This window comes from Cibotium barometz, chromosome 13 (genome assembly GCF_041138505.1).
Source record: "Cibotium barometz isolate CiBa-2024 chromosome 13, ASM4113850v1, whole genome shotgun sequence".
NCBI classification, from domain to species: Eukaryota; Viridiplantae; Streptophyta; class Polypodiopsida; order Cyatheales; family Cibotiaceae; genus Cibotium; species Cibotium barometz.
In genome coordinates this window covers 41,692,690-41,711,815 of record NC_141058.1, presented here as the reverse complement: position 1 = coordinate 41,711,815, position 19,126 = coordinate 41,692,690, and the positions used below count along the sequence as shown (strand labels likewise).

Here is a 19,126-nt window from a genome sequence, read left to right as displayed (position 1 = left end):
ATCCTTTTCATCCAGGAGCACCACCTTTCTGCCGGGCGTACCCGCACCTGCGGGAAGATCTTGCCAGGCAGGAGTCACACTTTTTGGTCACCGGCATATGGCTCCCAGGGGAACCAGGGTGGAGTATGCATCTCAGTCAGCGAGCAGCTTCTATCTGAAGTTGTGGACTCTGGCATTCTGGTCCAGGGTCGTGCGCAGTGGATCATCCTTCGGGTTGGGGAAGACCGCATTGGCTTCCTCAACTTCTACGCCCCTAATGGGGCGACCGGGAGAGCCGAGTTCTGGAGCACCATTAGGCAGCCCTCCCCTTGGCAGACCACTGGTGCCTCGGAGGGGATTGCAACATGCTGGAGGATGCAGAGGACAGGATGGGGGGCAGCCAGGAGACCATTCATGGGCCGGAGCTAGCTGCCTGGGAGGAACTAGTGCTTCAGGTGAGAGGCCAGGATCCGTGGACTCTCCCGGAGTTTGGCAGGTTGCAGGGGAGCCTATCTTTCTCGCGCTCGGATAGACGGGCCACAGGGGTTAACCTATCCCGCATCGACAGGTTTTACATTGATGAGTGGGCCTGTGATAGAGGTGGCACAGTGGGCATACTTGCAGGCTCCTCGTTTTCAGACCACTATCCAGTGCTTCTCCAGATCGAGGACCCCACGAGAGGAGAGCAGGGCCAGAGCGTCCGGATTCCAGATTGTCTCATAGAGGAGCCCGAGATTGCGATCAGAGTTGAGCAGGTCTGGCAGGAGCTGCAGTTTAGGAGAGGATCGGCAGCCAGCGATCTTGCCAGTGGCTTGCAGGAGATCAGCCAGATGCTCAGACAGGCTGCCTTGGACCGGCTGGAGGCTTTCAGAGAGCAGGAGAGGAGCCTACGGAGGAGTCTAGCGTCCCTCCAGAGACTCCAGGAGAGGGATCCTACGAGCCCTTGGATCTCAGAGCAGATGGAGTCAGCTCGCACGGAGATCAGATCCATCGAGGAGAGGAGGATGGAGTTCCGATTCCATGCTCGGGCTTCCTTTTGGACACAGGCTGGGGACAGAGTGACTCGAGATTTCTTTGAGGCGACAGGGCCTCGCTTCAGACGAGAGGGTCTCAGGCGTCTCCGGCAGGCTGATGGCCAGGTTGTGGTGGATCCCCCCAGGGTTCGGGCTATAGCCACAGATTTTTACAGGGACCTTCTCTCTGCTGAGCCAGCAGATGAGAGGGTGAGACAGGCTCGGGAGGCAGTCTGGAGCTTCACGAGACCGGTTGTGCCGGCCCATTTACAGCACTCCCTTCTCTCCCCCTTCTCGGATACGGAACTGGAGGAGGCTCTTCAGGCATTACCTCGGGGCAAATGCCCAGGAGAGGACGGTCTTTCGGTGGCTTTCTTCCAGAGGTACTGGGGTCTCTTACACAGGGGCTTCAGATTGGCTTTCCAGGAGATTATGGAGTCAGGAGTCATGCCGGACAGCATGGCTGAGGGGTTGATCCACTTGATCCCCAAAGAGGGAGGAGACAGACTGGAGATTAGACAGTGGAGACCGATCACCTTGCTAGGCACGGCCTACAAGGTCCTAGCTAAGGCGATCAGCAGGCGGCTTCAGCCTCACCTTCCGGACATCATCCACTCCACGCAGACTGGCTTCATCCAGGATAGGAGCATTCTGGATAACATTTTCTCCTTCTGGGAGGCTACGGCTCTGGCTAGATTTCGACAGGAGGATCTGGCAGTGCTCCTTCTCGACTTCGAGAAGGCATATGATCGGGTGGACTGGGCCTTCTTGGAAGGCACTATGGAGAGGATGGGCTTCCCCCCTCAGTGGATCCGTGGGGTCTCTGCACTCTACTCATCGGCTCATAGCCAGGTGCTGATACAGGGCGTGCGCGGAGAGAGGTTCCAGCTCTCGCGCTCGGTGCGGCAGGGGTGTCCCTTAGCGCCCTTTCTTTTTCTTTTTGTGGCGGAGGCCATGAGCACTTTTTTGACGGCACAGGATACAGGTTTGCGGGGCCTCCAGCTTCCCATCCGTACCTCGGAGGAGCTCCTAGACTCGGAGTTTGCGGATGACACCGCTGTCTATCTTCAGGGAGGTGAGGAGAACCTCCGCCGCTTCGCCTTAGCCATGGACAGGTTTTGCAGAGCTTCGGGCGCTTTGATCAACTGGCACAAGTCGTGTGGGCTGTGGGTCAGCTCTATGCCCCCCCCCGACTTGGAGGCCAGTTGACGGTTTTCAGTGGCTGCCCCCCGGCACTACAGTGCGTTATTTGGGATGTTATGTGGGCATTGACATATCTCCGGAGCAGCAGATAGCCCCCCTTCTTCTGAGCATTCGGAAGAAGCTTCTGTATTGGAGTACCGCTCGTTTATCTCTGGCTGGCCGAGTAGTTGTGGCCAACCAGGTTCTGCTTGCTACTATGTGGTACATCACTTCCTGCTGGGCCTTCTCTCGGGCATGCATTGGCCAGGTGCAGCGGCTCATCAGGAACTTTCTTTGGTCCGGTGGCGACGGGCGGCCGCCAGGGCCAAGGTGGCATGGGCGGTGATCACTCAGCCGAGGGAGAGAGGCGGCCTGGGCATTGTTGATCCTATTTGCCAAAGCCGAGCATTGCTTGGCAAGTTGGTAGTTCGTGGCCTCCTGCCAGGCGCTGAGCCGTGGAAGGAGTTTCTTGTCTCCAGGATGCTCAGCCGCACCCCTTCTCTTAGCGGCCCCTGGACCCCCAGCATTAGGTGGATCTTTACAGAGCAGCGATCCAGAGGAGTGGACCTTGGCTTCGAGGAGCGTTTTGCAGCTAGCCTTCTGAGGGCCTGGTCGCATCTGAGGCCGTCACTCTTCCAGACTCCTCCGGGCACCGATGAGGAGCGCCTGAGCAGCCATTGATCTGGAACCCCTTGATTCGACTTCCCAGTGGCCATTTGGTTGGATCGCGGTCTCACGTGTCGTGGGGCCCGTTGAGCTCCGGCCCAGCCCAGTCCCTAGACGACTGGATATGTTTTCAGCAGCTGCCTCTAGAGGCTCAGGAGAGGAGACTCAGTGGGATGAGGGGCAGAGAGTTGATGAGACAGGACATTGAGGCGGCCATCCCCCGGGAGTGGCGGACCCCAGTACAGGACCCTCCACCTCCACAGTGGATGGGTGTCTTTACTCGGCATGAGATCCTTCTAGCGGTCTGCGGCACAGCGGAGAGAGTCGCCCCACTCACTTTCGAGGTGGGAGAGGGTGGCCAGCTTCAGAGGACACGACTAGATTTGGATGGGCTCCAGGGTTGTATTCTTCAGAGGGTGCGGGTGGTCGGCTTTCATCAGCGACAGTGGCATGTAGACCCCTCACCGGCCTCGATAGGGGAGGACTGTTCTTGGAGATTATGGGCTTGGGACAGCAGGCCTCTTATTCGCCTTCAGTGGGATCCAGGTGAGTGGTTTTGGCGAGATCCCTACTTGGCCCCTACAGGCATCCCCTTTTTTCAGTACACAGCGAGGCTGGGGCGGCGGATTCAGAGGCACAGGATAGCGAGCACCCCGGCGGCGGCCGAGCATTGGCGGCGACAGGGGCTCTCCCCTGCCTTTCTTAGGGACTTCTGGCAGCGCCTTTGGGCCAGCTTCCGGCCCCGGAAGGTGACGCTTTTTCTCTGGCTCACAGCGCATAGAGGACTGGCTGTGGGGGCTTGGCTAGCTTTTGGCAGACACCCAGCGTCCTGCCCTCGGTGCGGCCATGCACAGGAGTCGCAGCGGCACTGCTTATGGGATTGCCCATAGGCACAGCAGGTCTGGCAGCGCGCTCTCAGGATGGTTTTTGCAGGCTCACCAGGTGAGATGCTGGTGTCGTGGGGTGCGGTGGCTTGGGCCACGGACAGCGGCCCGGCCCTTGGATATGAGGACGTCCCTGGCAGCGCGACCGTCCAGGTCTCTGACAGGGCGATGGCGGTGGTTCCGACGCCAGACTTCTCTTCGGCAGCCCCTCAGGAGGGGGTCGGGCACAGATGGGAGATGATCAGCAGCATGACGGCTTGGCACATATGGAGAGCCCGATGCAGGGAGGCCATTGACCGCCAGGCGACTCCACCGGCGGAGGTCATACAGGCCCTCTAGGTGGACATCATTCACACCTTGAGAGGACACTGGGGGAAACTCCAGGGCGACTCGGATCGCATGAGAGGGCGCCGCAAGGCTTTCCTCCGCACTTGGCACCCTGGCCCTTTTCTCACCGCGAGGGGCGAGGATGTCACTTGGCACTACAGGCCTCCAGTCTGGCTTTTCTCACCTCCCATATGTACTACTAGGTAGCCCCCCCCAGAGAGCGGCCAGCCACGGGGGTGGAGCTCAGGAGTTCACTGTGTTTTATCCCTCCTTGCGAGGTGAGCTTTGTAGCCTTATGGCGTTTTCTCATTAACTAATAGAAGGATCTTTTTCCCGGGAAAAAAAAAAAAAAAAACAAGCTGAATTTGCTTGTTCTCTATCACCTCTCTGATGAAGTGATACTTCACATCCACATGCTTCGTCTTTGCATGAAAGACAGGGTTCTTTACCAACTGGATGGCACTCTGACTGTCACAATGCAACAATGGAATATCCCCTGTATAACCCAAATCAACCACTAACCGAGATAGCCATAATGCCTCCTTGCAAGCGTCTGTGGCTGCAATATACTCGGCCTCTGTAGTAGATAAGGCAGTGCACTTCTGCATCCTGGATATCCATGACACAGCACCTCCTATGAATGTAAACACATAACCGGTAGTAGACTTCCGGTTATCTGGATGACCAGCATAATCCGAATCCGTGTAACCATGCACTAATGCATCCTGTTTGCCAAAGCAAATGCACATATCCTGTGTGCCCTTCAGGTATCTCATGACACCTTTCACTGCTTTCCAATGCTTCTTGCCAGGGTTGGCCATGTATCTAGAAACCACTCCCACTGCAAATGCAATGTCCAGCCTAGTAGCAACCATGGCATACATGAGACTGCCACAAGCTGAAGCATACGGAATCTTGGCCATTTCAGCCCTGCCACTATCTGACTGTGGGCTGTCCATAGCACTGAGTTTCACATATGGAGGCAAAGGAGTACTAGTCTTCTTCCCCCCGTCCATATTGAACCTTTGCAAGACTTTGCCAATGTATTCCTTCTGAGACAAATACAACACATGCTGATTTCTGTCCCGAAGTATCCGCATACCCAAGATGTGATTTGCATCACCCAAATCCTTCATATCAAAGGTTTGATGCAGCCTCTGCTTCAAGGTATCCATCTCCTTACGAGATTTCCCAGCAATCAACATATCATCAACATACAAGATGAGGATCAATAGACTGCCATCCAAGGCTTTCTTGGTGTACAAGCAGTGATCTATGTCACTTCTCCTGAATTTCTGAGATTTCATGAATGTATCAAATTTGTGATACCATTCCCTTGGTGCCTGTTTGAGCCCATAAAGACTCTTTTTCAGCTTGCATACAAGCTTCTCTTTTCCACTCACTGCATAACCCTCTGGCTGCTGCATATATATCTCCTCATGGAGATCACCGTGAAGAAAAGCAGTCTTCACATCCATCTGAATCAAGTCCAGATCATCATGCGCAACCAAAGCTAACACAGCTCTAAGTGTGGTCATTTTGACCACTGGAGAGAAGATCTCCTCAAAGTCCACACCATATTCTTGCTTGAAGCCCTTAGCCACTAACCTGGCTTTGTATCTTGGCTTTGCATCTGATGCAACTTTGAGCCTGTATACCCACTTGCATGGCAAAACCTTCTTGCCTGCAGGCAAATGCACCAACTTCCAAGTTCCATTTTTATGCAGAGAATCCATCTCTGACTTCATGGCACGCTCCCATAGAGCTTTGTCTGCCCTCTGTAAAGCCTCCTTATAACATGAGGGCTCCCCACAGTCAGTAAGCATCAAATAGTCAACCCCTGGAACAAACCTGTCAGGGGCTCTGGAGGGTCTAGTGGACCTCCGTACCCAATGACCATCATTTGCAGGTTGCTGTCCAGCCTGCATATCACCCATTGGTGGCTCCTGTTCCATGCCATAAGGCTGAAATATCATGCCCGGTATCTCCTCTAACTGTGGTATATCCATAGGGATATCTTCTGCCATCTCTGGCTGTCCATTTGGACCATTTTCAGCACCATTTAAGGGCTGGTTTTCCTGCTGTAATGGCTGATTTACAGCCCTTTGTTGTTGTCCATGATGTCCATCATCATCAAAGATGACTCTGCCAGGCTCCTGTTGCCTTGCAGGCTCCTTATACATGCATGTTTCATCAAAAATGACATCATTGCTGCGTATGATCTTTCTATTCATGGGATCCCAAAGTCTATACCCCATTTCACCTCTGTCACCATATCCTAGGAATATGCATTTGTGAGACTTAGGATCAAGTTTGGTGCGCATTTCCCTGCGTATGTGCACGTACGCAACGCAACCAAACACTCTCAAGTGCTTGTATGACGGAGGCTTCCCTGTCCATACTTCCTCTGGCACTTTCCCACCAAGCCTCGTGTTAGGTGACCTGTTTATAAGGTGAACGGCTGTCATAACAGCTTCAGCCCAAAAACCATGAGGTAACGCAGCATGTGACAACATAGAACGGACCTTCTCCTGTATGGTCCTGTTCATCCTCTCTGCTGTCCCGTTTTGTGGAGGATCATAAGGAGTAGAGAGCTCCCTCTTGATGCCTTTAGCATCACAAAAGTCCTGAAACTGTTTGGACATGTACTCTCCACCATTGTCGGAACGCAAAGCCTTCAGTGTTTTGCCAGTTTGATTCTCAACAAGAGCAACAAACTTCTCAAACACTGAGAATGTATCACTCTTCAAACGAAGAGGATAAACCCACACCTTGCGTGTGGCATCATCAATGAAAGACAAAATATTTTGCCCCTCCCAAAGAAAGCTGAGGCATCTCACATACATCTGTATGCACAAGCTCTAACTGAGCATCTTTCTGTCCAAGAGCTTTCTTGTGGGGGCACTGTAGTTGCCTACCATATATACAATGCTCACAAAACTGAAAACTTGAAAACTTTAGAGAAGGCAAGTAACCCAAACGAGACAATTGCTCCATTCCTTTGACACTCATGTGTCCCAACCGGCTATGCCACAGAAATTTCCGGCAGCTCGGTTGCATTTACATTAGCATGGTGACAAACACCTGCATGCATGAAATAAAGAGTGTCCACCTTAGAGCCTCTGGCAACAACCAGTGAGCCCTTACTAATTTTCCACTTTCCACTACCAAATGTGGTAACATAATCAGCATCATCAAGCTGTCCAGTAGAAAGCAGGTTCTTCTTGATCTCAGGCACATGCCTGACATCATGGAGCATAAGTTGTGAGCCATCTGAAAACACAAGCCTCACATCACCTCTGCCAAGAATCTTGCATGCATGGTTATCACCCAAATAAACCACTCCTTCATTGCCAGCAGTATACCTGACAAACAAGTCTCTGCAACCTGTGACATGAAAGGAGGCACCTGAATCAATGATCCATGAGTGCATACCATGACCACCTGTAAGAAGTGAATGGGCATCAAGTGAAGAAGTAAATAGGACCTCATCCTCACTGCCACCTGCATGTGACACATTGATTTCTTCAATCTTGACTCCACTTTTGCCCTTTGGCTTTACATCTTTGGCTTCATCTTTCTCTTTGTCTTTGCCTTTTCCCTTTTCTTTTTGATCATTTTTCCATTTGTAGCATTGCTTTTTAATGTGTCCCTTCTTGCCACAATAATGGCATTCCAAATCCTTTTTGGAGCGAGACTTGCTCCTTCCCCTTTCTTGGCTTTTCCCCCTTTGCTGGGATCTCCCACGTGCATTCATTGCATTGGACTTTCCAACAGAGTTGTTTTTCCTATTCATCTCTTCTTGAAGAAGAGCACCCTCAACATCTGCATATGACAGCATAGCATGCGAATTGCTAGTGGCTGTCCTGAATGTGTCCCAACTCTCTGGCAAAGTGCATAACAGAAAAGTGGCTTTGAACTCATCGTCCATTGCCAACTTTTGATTAATGACCTGGCTGACAATACCATTAAACTCATTTAGATGGGCTGTCATAGACGCCCCTTCCTTCATCTGAAGACCTATGAGTTTCTTCAACCAATACACTTTGCTTGAGGCACTTTGTTGGGCAACAAGTCCTGCAATCTCTACCACATTCCCCAAGCTATCTTCTCTTCACGAATGCTGAAAAGTAACGAGTCTGACACAGACAACATGATAGTAGATCTTGCCAGCTCATCCATATCTTCCCACTCTTCAGCAGTAAGAGAAGCGGGCATCACACCCCTTTCTTTGATAGGCTTGTGTTGCTTTTTCTGGAGCAACACATTATAGCACTGGGTTTGCCAAATATCATAGTTATGTGAGCCTTCAAGCTTCTTGATGTGAAGCAATGAAGAGCTCTCACCTGTGGTTGCCATAGCAAAATGCAACCTGTCAATGCCTGACTCCCTGCAAAATGTGCAAACACTGCACCAAAAGCACACAAAGTGCTCACGGTTATTCTCCCATGCTTTATCTCCCACTGCGGAAGCACAAATGCAACTTTTCTCCCACTTTATGTGATGAAATCACCAAAATCTGGTTGCTGCAGATTTTGGACAGCACCTTAAATGTGCTTTGTTGCCCTTCCAAAGTACTGTACAGCAGTACTAAGTGCTCACCAATAATGTACCAAACCTGTACCGGCAAGTACAGCAGCTGAAATTGAACCTTTTGGTCACTCAAAACAGTGTACAGCCATGCCAAAACTTGCACAAAGCTGTGCCAAATCTGTACCAGCAGGTACAATAGCAATAAATGCTCTCTTGGCTGTCCAAATGAGTGAAAATCAGACTTTTACAGTCCCGTACACTGCATACAACAGTCCCGAACAGAAATTGGGCAAAAGCCCCTTGACTGCAAGCTGATTTTTGAGGATTCAAGGCATAAATGTCTTGCCTGCTGCTTTGCCAAGCTCAACAAGCATAAAATCTTGAAAAGCCCCTTGATTTAAGATCAATTTCTGATCATACATGGTACATTGACGCACATGAAGGCATCCAGAGTGTTCACGATGCTTCCCCCTGGCCACATATACATCCAATACATGAAAGCCCCTTGATTTACAGGCACATTGAGTGCTTGTAAGGCATCAACACATTATCCACAGCATCAACTGCGAGTGCCTGCATGCAAATCAACCCAATCGGCACAAAAGCCCCTTGATTTGCACTGCAATTTGCTGCAATTTTGCCCAAATGTGCGATTTCTCACATCATACAGCATGTATGAGTGCTTAATTGCACAATTACATCAAAAACCCCAAATTTCGACATCCAATTTCCTGCAAATTGATCCTGATTGTGACCAACTTCCTGCAAATTGATCCTGATTGTGACCAATGTCACCCAATTTTGCTCAAAAATTGAGCAATTGGGCACCTGTACCTGCTCAATTGTTGATTGTACTTGCTCAATTGCAAATCCCAAAAAAAAATTGAGGAAAATACCTTGTAATTTTCTGATTTTTCTCTGACTTGCAGGCGGGTTTTGTTGTTGCAGGAAAAGGGGTGATGATGATGCTGCTTGTTGTGCAGGTAGGCAATAGCTGAGGAGTTCTGGTTGAATTGCTGAAGGCGACCAAGCTCAAGCTATGGAACTTGCCTCCCAATTGCGACCGAGAGGAGTTTCTGGAGGTGGCCCATGCAGGTGTCGAACTCAATGACGAGGAAGGGAAGGGCCTACGATTTGAATCGCATTGTAGTCGGGCAGGTGTTGAATCGCCGTGGGGAAGGTGACGAGGAGCGAAGGGCCTACGATTCGCTTACTTACGCCTTGTGTATTCGCCTGACCACCACGCCTTGTGTATTCGCCTACTTACGCGGATCACTACCACGTAGGCGTTGCAGCCGACTGGACCTCTGACTCGCTTACTCACGCCTTGTGTACGCTCCTGGTTATGGTACGCAGCCTGCTCCACTTGCGTGTACACACCCGCCTGATGCTTTTACACACCCGGTTGATGCAACTGGTTCAACGGAGAAATGGCTGCCCTGTGGTGTGTGTTGCTATGCTGCGCTGCCTGTCATGGCAGCTTCTAACACCTGCTTGGCTGGGCAAACCTCCTTCTAGCGCCACTGGACAGATGCTGGTCATCGTGCTTTCTTCAACGAGTTGGAGCTTCGCCAGCTATGCGCCTGATTGGCTGGGCAAACCTCCCTCTAGCTCTAATACCAGTTGTGTGGGAGAATCAGGAATTAGGTCATGTGGGAGACATACACAGAGAAACAACAAGGGAGAGAGAGAGAGAGTTGTGGGGATAAGTCAACTCATGAGGCATGAGTGTGTGACTCCCCTATCACACATGTATATTGCACTAGTACACATAGTGCACTTAGTACATTAAAAGTACTAAGTGTACTATGTACTAAAACTTATGGGCTTGTACACACTATAAGGGTGGGCATAGTGCCTTTACCCCAACAAGAAAGGTGGGGTTTCAACTCTAACTTGATGCTCAGTATCAAATTTGTGCTGGTATAAGACTATGGAAGGTAGAAGGCCCATTTGAAAGACTAAATGGAATAATCTTGAGGCAAAGGTGTTTCATGGAGTTGCGAAGTTGTCTTTTGCATGTCCTTGGGTTTAGAAGAGACCCAACTGTACCTAAAGGATTTATCTAAAGAATTAGGCCCCAATTACTCTTTCCAAGGAGGTGTTCACAATGATGTATCACAGCTCCTGATCCTGAGGTGCACGCTGCGCAATCTGCTCCTGCGAGCTACGCCCATCCCCCCCCCTCCCGTCTACCCTCCCCCCGCTGCCCCTCGCCGTCGCGCGCCACCTTCTCCCCCCCCCCCCCCCCCCCCCCCCCCCCCCGTCCCCCGCCTCTCCTCCGCATCTCTCCCCCGCCTCCTTCCTCGCCTCCTCCCCCACCATCTCCCCCCCCCCGCCTTCTCCTCCCCCGCCTCATTCCTCGCTTCCTCCCCCGCCATCTCTCCCCCCCCCGCCTCCTCCCTCGCTTCCTCCCCCGCCTTCTCGCCCCCGAGCCATCTCTCCCCCGCGCCATCTCTGCCCCGCCTTCCCCCCCCCCCCCGCCTTCTCCTACGCTTCGCGGCCTTTCCCCCCGCCTACTTCCTCGCCTCCCCCTCCGTCTAGCCCTTCCGCCCACCGTTAGCTCCCCCCCCCCCCCCCCCCCCCCCCCCCCCCCCCCCCCCTCAGCTCCCCCCTCCCCCCTCCCCCCGCTCCGCCCCCGCTATCCTCGCACCTTCCGCCTCTCCGTTTCCTCGTAGGGCTGTGTCCCTCCCGTTGGTGACCCGGTTTCTAGCCTTTTCCTTCTGGAGGACTCCATGGAAGCCGCTCCGACTACCCCTGCCGATTCCGGTCTCCGTCTGGAGTTCACAGCTGCAGATCAGCAGTTGTTTGTTTCCACAGTTGTTTGTTTGGTCTGCAAGATAGTGGGTAGCCGTCCGATGCGGAGAGAGCTTCGCGACCTTCTGCAAGGCAGCCTCGTTGGCGTGCCTGCCAAGATCGTCAGCGTCGATTTTTTGGGACGTGGCTACTACCAGGTGGATTTTGAGTCCCCCTAGGCGGCTCAGACGGTGCTGGCTCGGAGCCCCATTGCCCTCCGCTCATCCCGGGCGTTCCTGGCGCGATGGACTCACGGTTTCGACCCGCTTCTGACCCGCTAGCAGGCGCGACAGGTTTCCCCATCACTATCTGCTTTCGTGGACTCCGCAGGGAGTACTTGCCCCTCTTGTCATCCATTGGCAAGGCGTTCGGGCAGATGGTGGAGACGCCTCAGACAGCGGCCTCAGTGATAGCTCGGGCAGCAGGACTCCCGGCCATTCGTGTTGTGGTTCCGTCACCGGAGTCCCTCCCGAAGACGATCCTCCTCCCTTGTCTTTCTGGAGGACATCTGATACAGCGCGTGGAGTATTCGGGCCTCCCCGGCCAGTGCTACATCTGTCGGGAGATGGGCCACCTCGCACGCGCTTGTCCCCGCAAGGGGGCTCATCCTTCACGCTCTGCCGCCTCTGGACCCCCTTTAGGAGGCCAGAGGGGTGGTCATCCACCTCAGAGACCGGACATCCCTGGCTCGTCTCAGCAGGCGCCATCATCTGACGAGCAGGCCCCGGCGGAGGATGCCGCGCAGTCCCAGGAGGCTGGCGGATGGCAGGAGGTTCGCCGGCGGAAACGCCCGGCCCGCAGGCTGGCGGACAGGCTGGTGGACAGGCTGGCGGACAGGCACCTACCCGCACTTATGCTCCAGTCAGGGATAGGCGGCCAGCAGGTCCCACTCCGATGGACGAGGATTCAGTCTCAGTGCCCGTTGAGGGCGACGGTGGAGCCCCTCACGTGGAGACCCCGCTCCCGCCTCCCCCCGCCTCCCCCCGCGGGGGGCCCCGCCCCCTCCATGGAGCAGATTCCTGAGGATCCCGGGCCGCACTCTACGACCCCTGGCCCCTCTTCCCTTCACTCGGAGAGCACTCCCTCCCTCCCCTCTCCCCCTCCCGCCTCCCCCGGCGGCCCCCCCTGACACCTCTCCTCTGGCAGATGCCTCTCCACCCTCTCCTTGCTCTCCCCCCTCCTCTCCGCAAGCCTCCATCCCTCCTTCGGCCTCTCCAAGATACTCCTCCAGACCACCCACTGCCCCGGGGCAGCGCAGTTGGGTAGGCCAGAGCTCAGTTCAGCGGCTGTTCCACCGCCACTCCGGGCCGGTGGAGATGGCGATCATAGCTTCGCCCGCCACAGAGTTCTCTCCAGCCTCCCTTGGGGGGCCCCTGCGAGTGATGGGGCTCCCAGTGGATTATGGTTTTTTCAAGTGTCTCCAGCTGGATGCTGGCCCGTTTGAGACACTGGTCGCACCCTTGCGAGTTTGCGTGGTGTGCCATCCCTCTCGTTCTCCCTCAGTGGTGAGCAGCATGGTGGCCTTCTCCTTTCCTCTCAGTGTTGCCCCAGACACAGCATGGGATTGCAACTCTGTAGAGGAAGTTTTGCGTGATCAGATATTGGAGTTTTCTCACCACTTCAGCGACCTGGGGCTCACGGACCTATTGCAGACCCGATTACACTCAGCCCGCATGAGCTTGTTTGGCATAGGAGATTGGCGGGCGGATCCGGTCCACACCTCAGTTGAGGCGGTGCTACTGATTCTCCTCCACGCCGCCCCGAGGGTGCTGCCTACCTTTCGATACATATATGCAGAGGATTGGTCTCACGCCTATGCCCTGGACAGGGCGAAGGCGGAGTGGGGCTGGACATAGAGACAGGTCACCCTCTTTTTGGAGAGACTCCGCACCCAGACAGATAGTGACTATTCTCCCTCCAAGCCGGCGCCCAAGACTCACAGAGTGGAGGGCAGCTCATCCGGGCCGGCTGAGAGGGGTGAGCTAGTGGCGGCTGCTTCACTTGCCATAGCTCATCCATGAGGATCCTCTCATGGAACATCCAGGGTCTTGGTGGACCTCGCTGCTACATTGGTCGGGGCAGACTTCACCAGGAGATCCAGAGGGCTCTCGTTGGAGGACCCATAGATATCCTTTTCATCCAAGAGCACCACCTTTCTGCCGGGCGTACCCGCACCTGCGGGAAGATCTTGCCAGGCAGGAGTCACACTTTTTGGTCACCGGCATATGGCTCCCAGGGGAACCAAGGGGGAGTATGCATCTCAGTCAGCGAGCAGCTTCTATCCAAGGTTGTGGATTCTGGCACTCTGGTCCAGGGTCGAGCGCAGTGGATCATCCTTCGGGTTGGGGAAGACCGCATTGGCTTCCTCAACTTCTACGCCCCTAATGGGGCAACCGGGAGAGCTGAGTTCTGGAGCACCATTAGGCAGTCCCTCCCCATGGCAGACCATTGGTGCCTAGGGGGGGATTGCAACATGCTGGAGGTTGCAGAGGACAGGATGGGGGGCAGCCAGGAGACCATTCATGGGCCGGAACTCGCTGCCTGGGAGGAACTAGTGCTGCAGGTGAGAGGCCAGGATCCGTGGACGCTCTCGGAGTTTGGCAGGTTGCAGGGGAGTTTATCTTTCTCGCGCTCGGATAGACGGGCCACAGGAGTTAACCTTTCCCGCCTCGATAGGTTTTACATTGATGAGTGGGCTTGCGATAGAGGTGGCACTGGGGGTATATACTTGCAGGCTCCTTGTTTTCAGACCACTTTCCAGTGCTTCTCCAGATCGATGACCCTACGAGAGGAGAGCGAGGCCAGAGCATCTGGATTCCAGATTGTCTCATAGAGGAGCCCGAGATTGCGACCAGAGTTGAGCAGGTCTGGCAGGAGCTTCAGTTCAGGAGAGGATCGGCAGCCAGCGATCTCGACAGGGGTTTGCAGGAGATCAGTAGGATGCTCAGACAGGCTGCCCTGGACCGGCTGGAAGCTTTCAGAGAGCAGGAGAGGAGCCTGCGGAGGAGTCTAGCTTCCCTTCAGAGACTTCAGGAGAGGGAGCCTAAAAGCCCTTGGATTTCAGAGCAGATGGAGTCAGCTCGCATAGAGATCAGATCCATCGAGGAGAGGAGGGTGGAGTTCCGATTCCATGCTCGGGCTTCTTTTTGGACACAGGCTGGAGACAGAGTGACTCGAGACTTTTTTGAGGCGACAGGGCCTCGCTTCAGACGAGAGGGTCTCAAGCGTCTTCGGCAGGCTGATGGCCAGGTGGTGGTGGATCCCCCCAGGGTTCGGGCGATCGCCACAGATTTTTACAGGGATCTGCTCTCTGCTGAGCCAGCAGATGACAGGGTGAGAGAGGCCCGGGAGGCAGTCTGGAGCTTCACGAGACCGGTTGTGCCGGCCCATTTGCAGCACTCCCTTCTCTCCCCCTTCTCGGATACGGAACTGGAGGAGGCTCTTCAGGCACTTCCTCGGGGAAAATGCCCTGGCGAGGACGGTCTCTCAGTGGCTTTCTTCCAGAGGTACTGGGGTCTCTTGCATAGGGGTTTCAGATTGGCATTCCAGGAGATCATGGAGTCGGGAGACATGCCGGACAGCATGGCAGAGGGGTTGATTCACTTGATCCCTAAAGAGGGAGACTGGAGATTAGACAGTGGAGACCGATCACCTTGCTAGGCACGGCCTACAAGGTCCTAGCTAAGGCGATCAGCAGGCGGCTTCAGCCTCACCTTCCGGACATCATCCACTCCACGCAGACAGGCTTCATCCAGGATAGGAGCATCCTGGATAACATCTTCTCTTTCTGGGAGGCTACAGCTTTGGCTAGATTTCGGCAGGAGGATCTAGCAGTGCTCCTTCTCGACTTCGAGAAGGCATATGATCGGGTGGACTGGGCCTTCTTGGAAGGCACTATGGAGAGGATGGGCTTCCCCCCTCAGTGGATCCGTGGGGTCTCTGCACTCTACACATCGGCCCATAGCCAGGTGCTGATACAGGGCGTGCGCGGAGAGAGGTTCCAGCTCTCGCGCTCGGTGCGGCAGGGGTGCCCCTTGGCGCCCTTTCTTTTTCTTTTTGTGGCGGAGGCCATGAGCACTTTCTTGACGGCACAGGATACAGGTTTGCGGGGCCTCCAGCTCCCCATCCGCACTACGGAGGAGCTCCTAGACTCGGAGTTTGCGGATGACACTGCTGTCTATCTTCAGGGAGGGGAGGAGAACCTCCGCCGCTTCGCCTCAGCCATGGACCGGTTTTGCAGAGCTTCGGGCGCTTTGATCAACTGGCACAAGTCGTGTGGGTTGTGGGTCAGTTCTGTGCCCCCCCGACTTGGAGGCCAGTTGATGGGTTTCAGTGGCTGCCCCCCGGCACTACAGTGCGCTATTTGGGATGCTATGTGGGCATTGACATATATCCGGAGCAGCAGATAGCCCCCCTTCTTCTGAGCATTCGGAAGAAGCTTCGCTCGTTTATCTCTGGCTGGCCGAGTGGTTGTGGCCAACCAAGTTCTGCTTGCTACCATGTGGTACATCACTTCTTGCTGGGCCTTCTCGCAGGCGTGTATTGGCCAGGTGCAGAGGCTCATCAGGAACTTTCTTTGGTCCGGTGGCGACGGGCGGCCCGCCAGGGCCAAGGTGGCATGGGCTGTGATCACCCAGCCGAGGGAGAGAGGCGGCCTGGGCATAGTTGATCCTATTTGTCAGAGCCGAGCTTTGCTTGGCAAGTTGGTGGTTCGTGGCCTCCTACCAGGCGCTGAGCCGTGGAAGGAGTTTCTTGTTTCCAGGATTCTCAGCCGCACTCCTTCTCTTAGCGGCCCCTGGACCCCCAGCATCAGGTGGATCTTTACAGAGCAGCGATCCAGAGGAGTGGGCCTTGGCTTCGAGGAGCGTTTTGCAGCTAGCCTTCTGAGAGCCTGGGAGCATCTGAGGCCGTCACTCTTCCAGACTCCACCGGGCACCGATGAGGAGCGCCTGAGGTAGCCATTGATCTGGAACCCCTTGATCCGACTTCCCAGTGGTCATATGGTTGGATCGCGATCTCACGTGTCGTGGGGCCCGTTGAGCTCCGGCCCAGCCCAGTCCCTAGACGACTGGATATGTTTTCAGCAGCTGCCTCCAGAGGCTCAGGAGAGGAGACTCAGCGGGATGAGGGGCAGAGAGTTGATGAGGCAGGACATTGAGGCGGCCATCCCCCGGGAGTGGCGGACTCCAGTACAAGGCCCTCCACCTCCACAGTGGATGGGCGTCTTTACTCGGCATGAGATCCTTCTAGCGGTCTGCGGCTCAGCAGAGAGTCGCCCCACTCACCTTCGAGGTGGGAGAGGGAGGCCAGCTTTAGAGGACCCGACTAGATTTGGATGAGTTTCAGGGTTGTATCTTTCAGAGGGTGCGGGTGGTCGGCTTTCATCAGAGACAGTGGCATGTAGACCCCTCAACGGCCTCGATAGGGGAGGACTACTCTTGGAGATTATGGGCTTGGGACAGCAGGCCTCTTATTCGCCTTCAGTGGGATCTAGGCGAGTGGTTTTGGCGAGATCCCTACTCGGCCCCTACCAGCCCAGGCACCCCCTTTTTTCAGTACACAGCGAGGCTGGGGCGGCGGATCCAGAGGCACAGGACAGCGGGCACCCCGGCGGCGGTCGAGCATTGGCGGCGACAGGGGCTCTCCCATGCCTTCCTTGGGGACTTCTGGCAGCGCCTTTGGGCCAGCTTCCGGCCCCGGAAGGTGACGCTTTTTCTCTGGCTTACAGCGCATAGAGGACTGGCTGTGGGGGCTTGGCTAGCTTTTGGCAGACACCCAGCGTCCTGCCCTCGGTGCGGCCATGCACAGGAGTCGCAGCGGCACTGCTTATGGGATTGCCCACGTGCACAGCAGGTTTGGCAGCGCGCTCTCAGGATGGTTTTTGCAGGCTCGCCAGGTGAGATGATGGCGACGTGGGGTGCGGTGGCTTGGGCCACGGACAGCGGCCCGGCCCTTGGATACGAGGACGTCCCTGGCAGTGTGACCATCCAGGTCTCTGACAGGGTGATGGCGGTGGTTCCGACGCCAGACTTCTCTTCGGCAGTCTCCCAGGAGGGGGACGGGCACAGATGGGAGATGATCAGCAGCATGACGGCTTGGCACATATGGAGAGCCCGATGCCTGGAGGCCATGGACCACCAAGCAACTCCACCGGCAGAGGTCATACAGGCCCTTTGGGTGGACATCATTCACACCTGGGGAAACTTCAGGGCGACTCGAATCGCATGAGAGGTCGCCGCAAGGCGTTCCTCCGCACTTGGGAGCCTGGCCCTTTCCTCATCGCGAGGGGCGAGGATGTCACTTGGCACTACAGGCCTCCAGTTTGGCTCTTCTCACCTCCCGCATGTACTACTAGGTAGCCCCCCCCCCAGAGAGCGGCCAGCCACCACGGGGGTGGAGCTCCGGTGTTCACTGTGTTTATTATCCCTCCTTGTAAGGTGAGCTTTGTAGCCTTATGGCGTTTTCTCATTAACTAATAGAAGGATCGTTTTTCCCCTCCCCCCCCCCCCAAAAAAAAAAAAAAAAAAAAAAAAAAAAAAAAAAACTCTTTCCAAGGCATTATCTATCAATGGCATAGCACAGTGGCCTTTCTTTGTTACTGTGTTGACCTTTTTCAAATTAACACATACTCGAGTACTGTGTAAGTTCACACAAGCGCACATGCGCACGCCACCCGCACAAACACACACATACTACTGAAAATATATAATTCTACATAACTTAAACAATGCAAACACTGTGTGTGTGTGTGTGTTTTTATATGTTGTGAGCTACTATCTGACTAGCTAGAAATTAAACATTATGTTTTTTTATTTACTGATGGGACAAGTCAGCAGTGTATTCAGTTGAAGAGACTAGTGGGAGTTTGACGGCTTGGGGACTAGATGCACAAAGGCCATTGAGGGCACCCAAACCTTCCATGTATAGTCAATATTTGTCATTTGTACTGACACCATGCATGCCATTCTGGCTAGCTGGAGCAGGATTTAGGATAATTCCAGGTTGGCAGAGGCCTGACAGACTGTATTCTTGAGCACTCAGGGTACCATTCCCTTTCTATGTATATCTACTACAGCGATCCTGTTCCAAATAAATTTGAGGGGGTGAATCTGAGCATGTAATTAAATGAAGATACAATGAAAATGACGAATCATGCTATATCAGTTGATTCATCAAACATCATTCTGTGTGAACTTGAAACTAAGTAACTAGGTTCACTTTAGACATGATCTAAATTTGCCAACGTTTTAAATATGCATGTAGGATGCAGATGTCTCGATTAGGAAGAGAGCACTAGAATTAATCTATGCTTTGGCAAATGAAAGCAATTTGAAAAGCTTGACAAAGGATCTTCTTGAATATTTGAAAAACAGTGATCGTGAGTTCAAGAGGGATCTCACCATAAAGATATGTTCTGTTATACAAAAGTATGTATTGTGTTGCTTTTATCATGCCCTCAAGAACGTAAGTAGCTGTTGTTTATTCTAGGAAAGGCTTTTTTTCTTGAAAAAACGATTTCTATTGAGTATGACATATGGGAACAAACATCTAAATCTTCTTACAAATAAACTTTATCCACCCGCGCTCTTTGGCAAGGAGCTTTGATGGTGATCTAGGTAGACTCTAAGATTGAGTATGCCATGCACTAGCTAGGGCGCACAATGTAGTGAAGGGAGATCTAAACATAATGATCTCAATATTACAAATGAGACTGCTGAACCCATCTATATATAGTACCCAAGTTTT

At 53.9% G+C, this 19,126-nt stretch overlaps 1 protein-coding gene across 6 annotated transcripts in view; it reads left to right on the top strand.

The window, feature by feature from the left end:
* The window catches only part of LOC147632694 (AP-1 complex subunit gamma-1-like), a 143,939-nt gene that overhangs the window by 94,746 nt on the left and 30,067 nt on the right, over nt 1-19,126 (top strand). For 5 of the 6 annotated variants that reach the window (XM_086807513.1, XM_086807517.1, XM_086807514.1 and 2 more), the window contains exon 8: nt 18,644-18,807. The exons of the other annotated variant lie outside the window; for it this stretch is intronic. In XM_086807513.1, the coding sequence (XP_086663639.1) occupies nt 18,644-18,807 (164 nt within the window). The remainder of the gene's footprint in view (nt 1-18,643; nt 18,808-19,126) is intronic. 6 annotated transcript variants of the gene reach the window in all.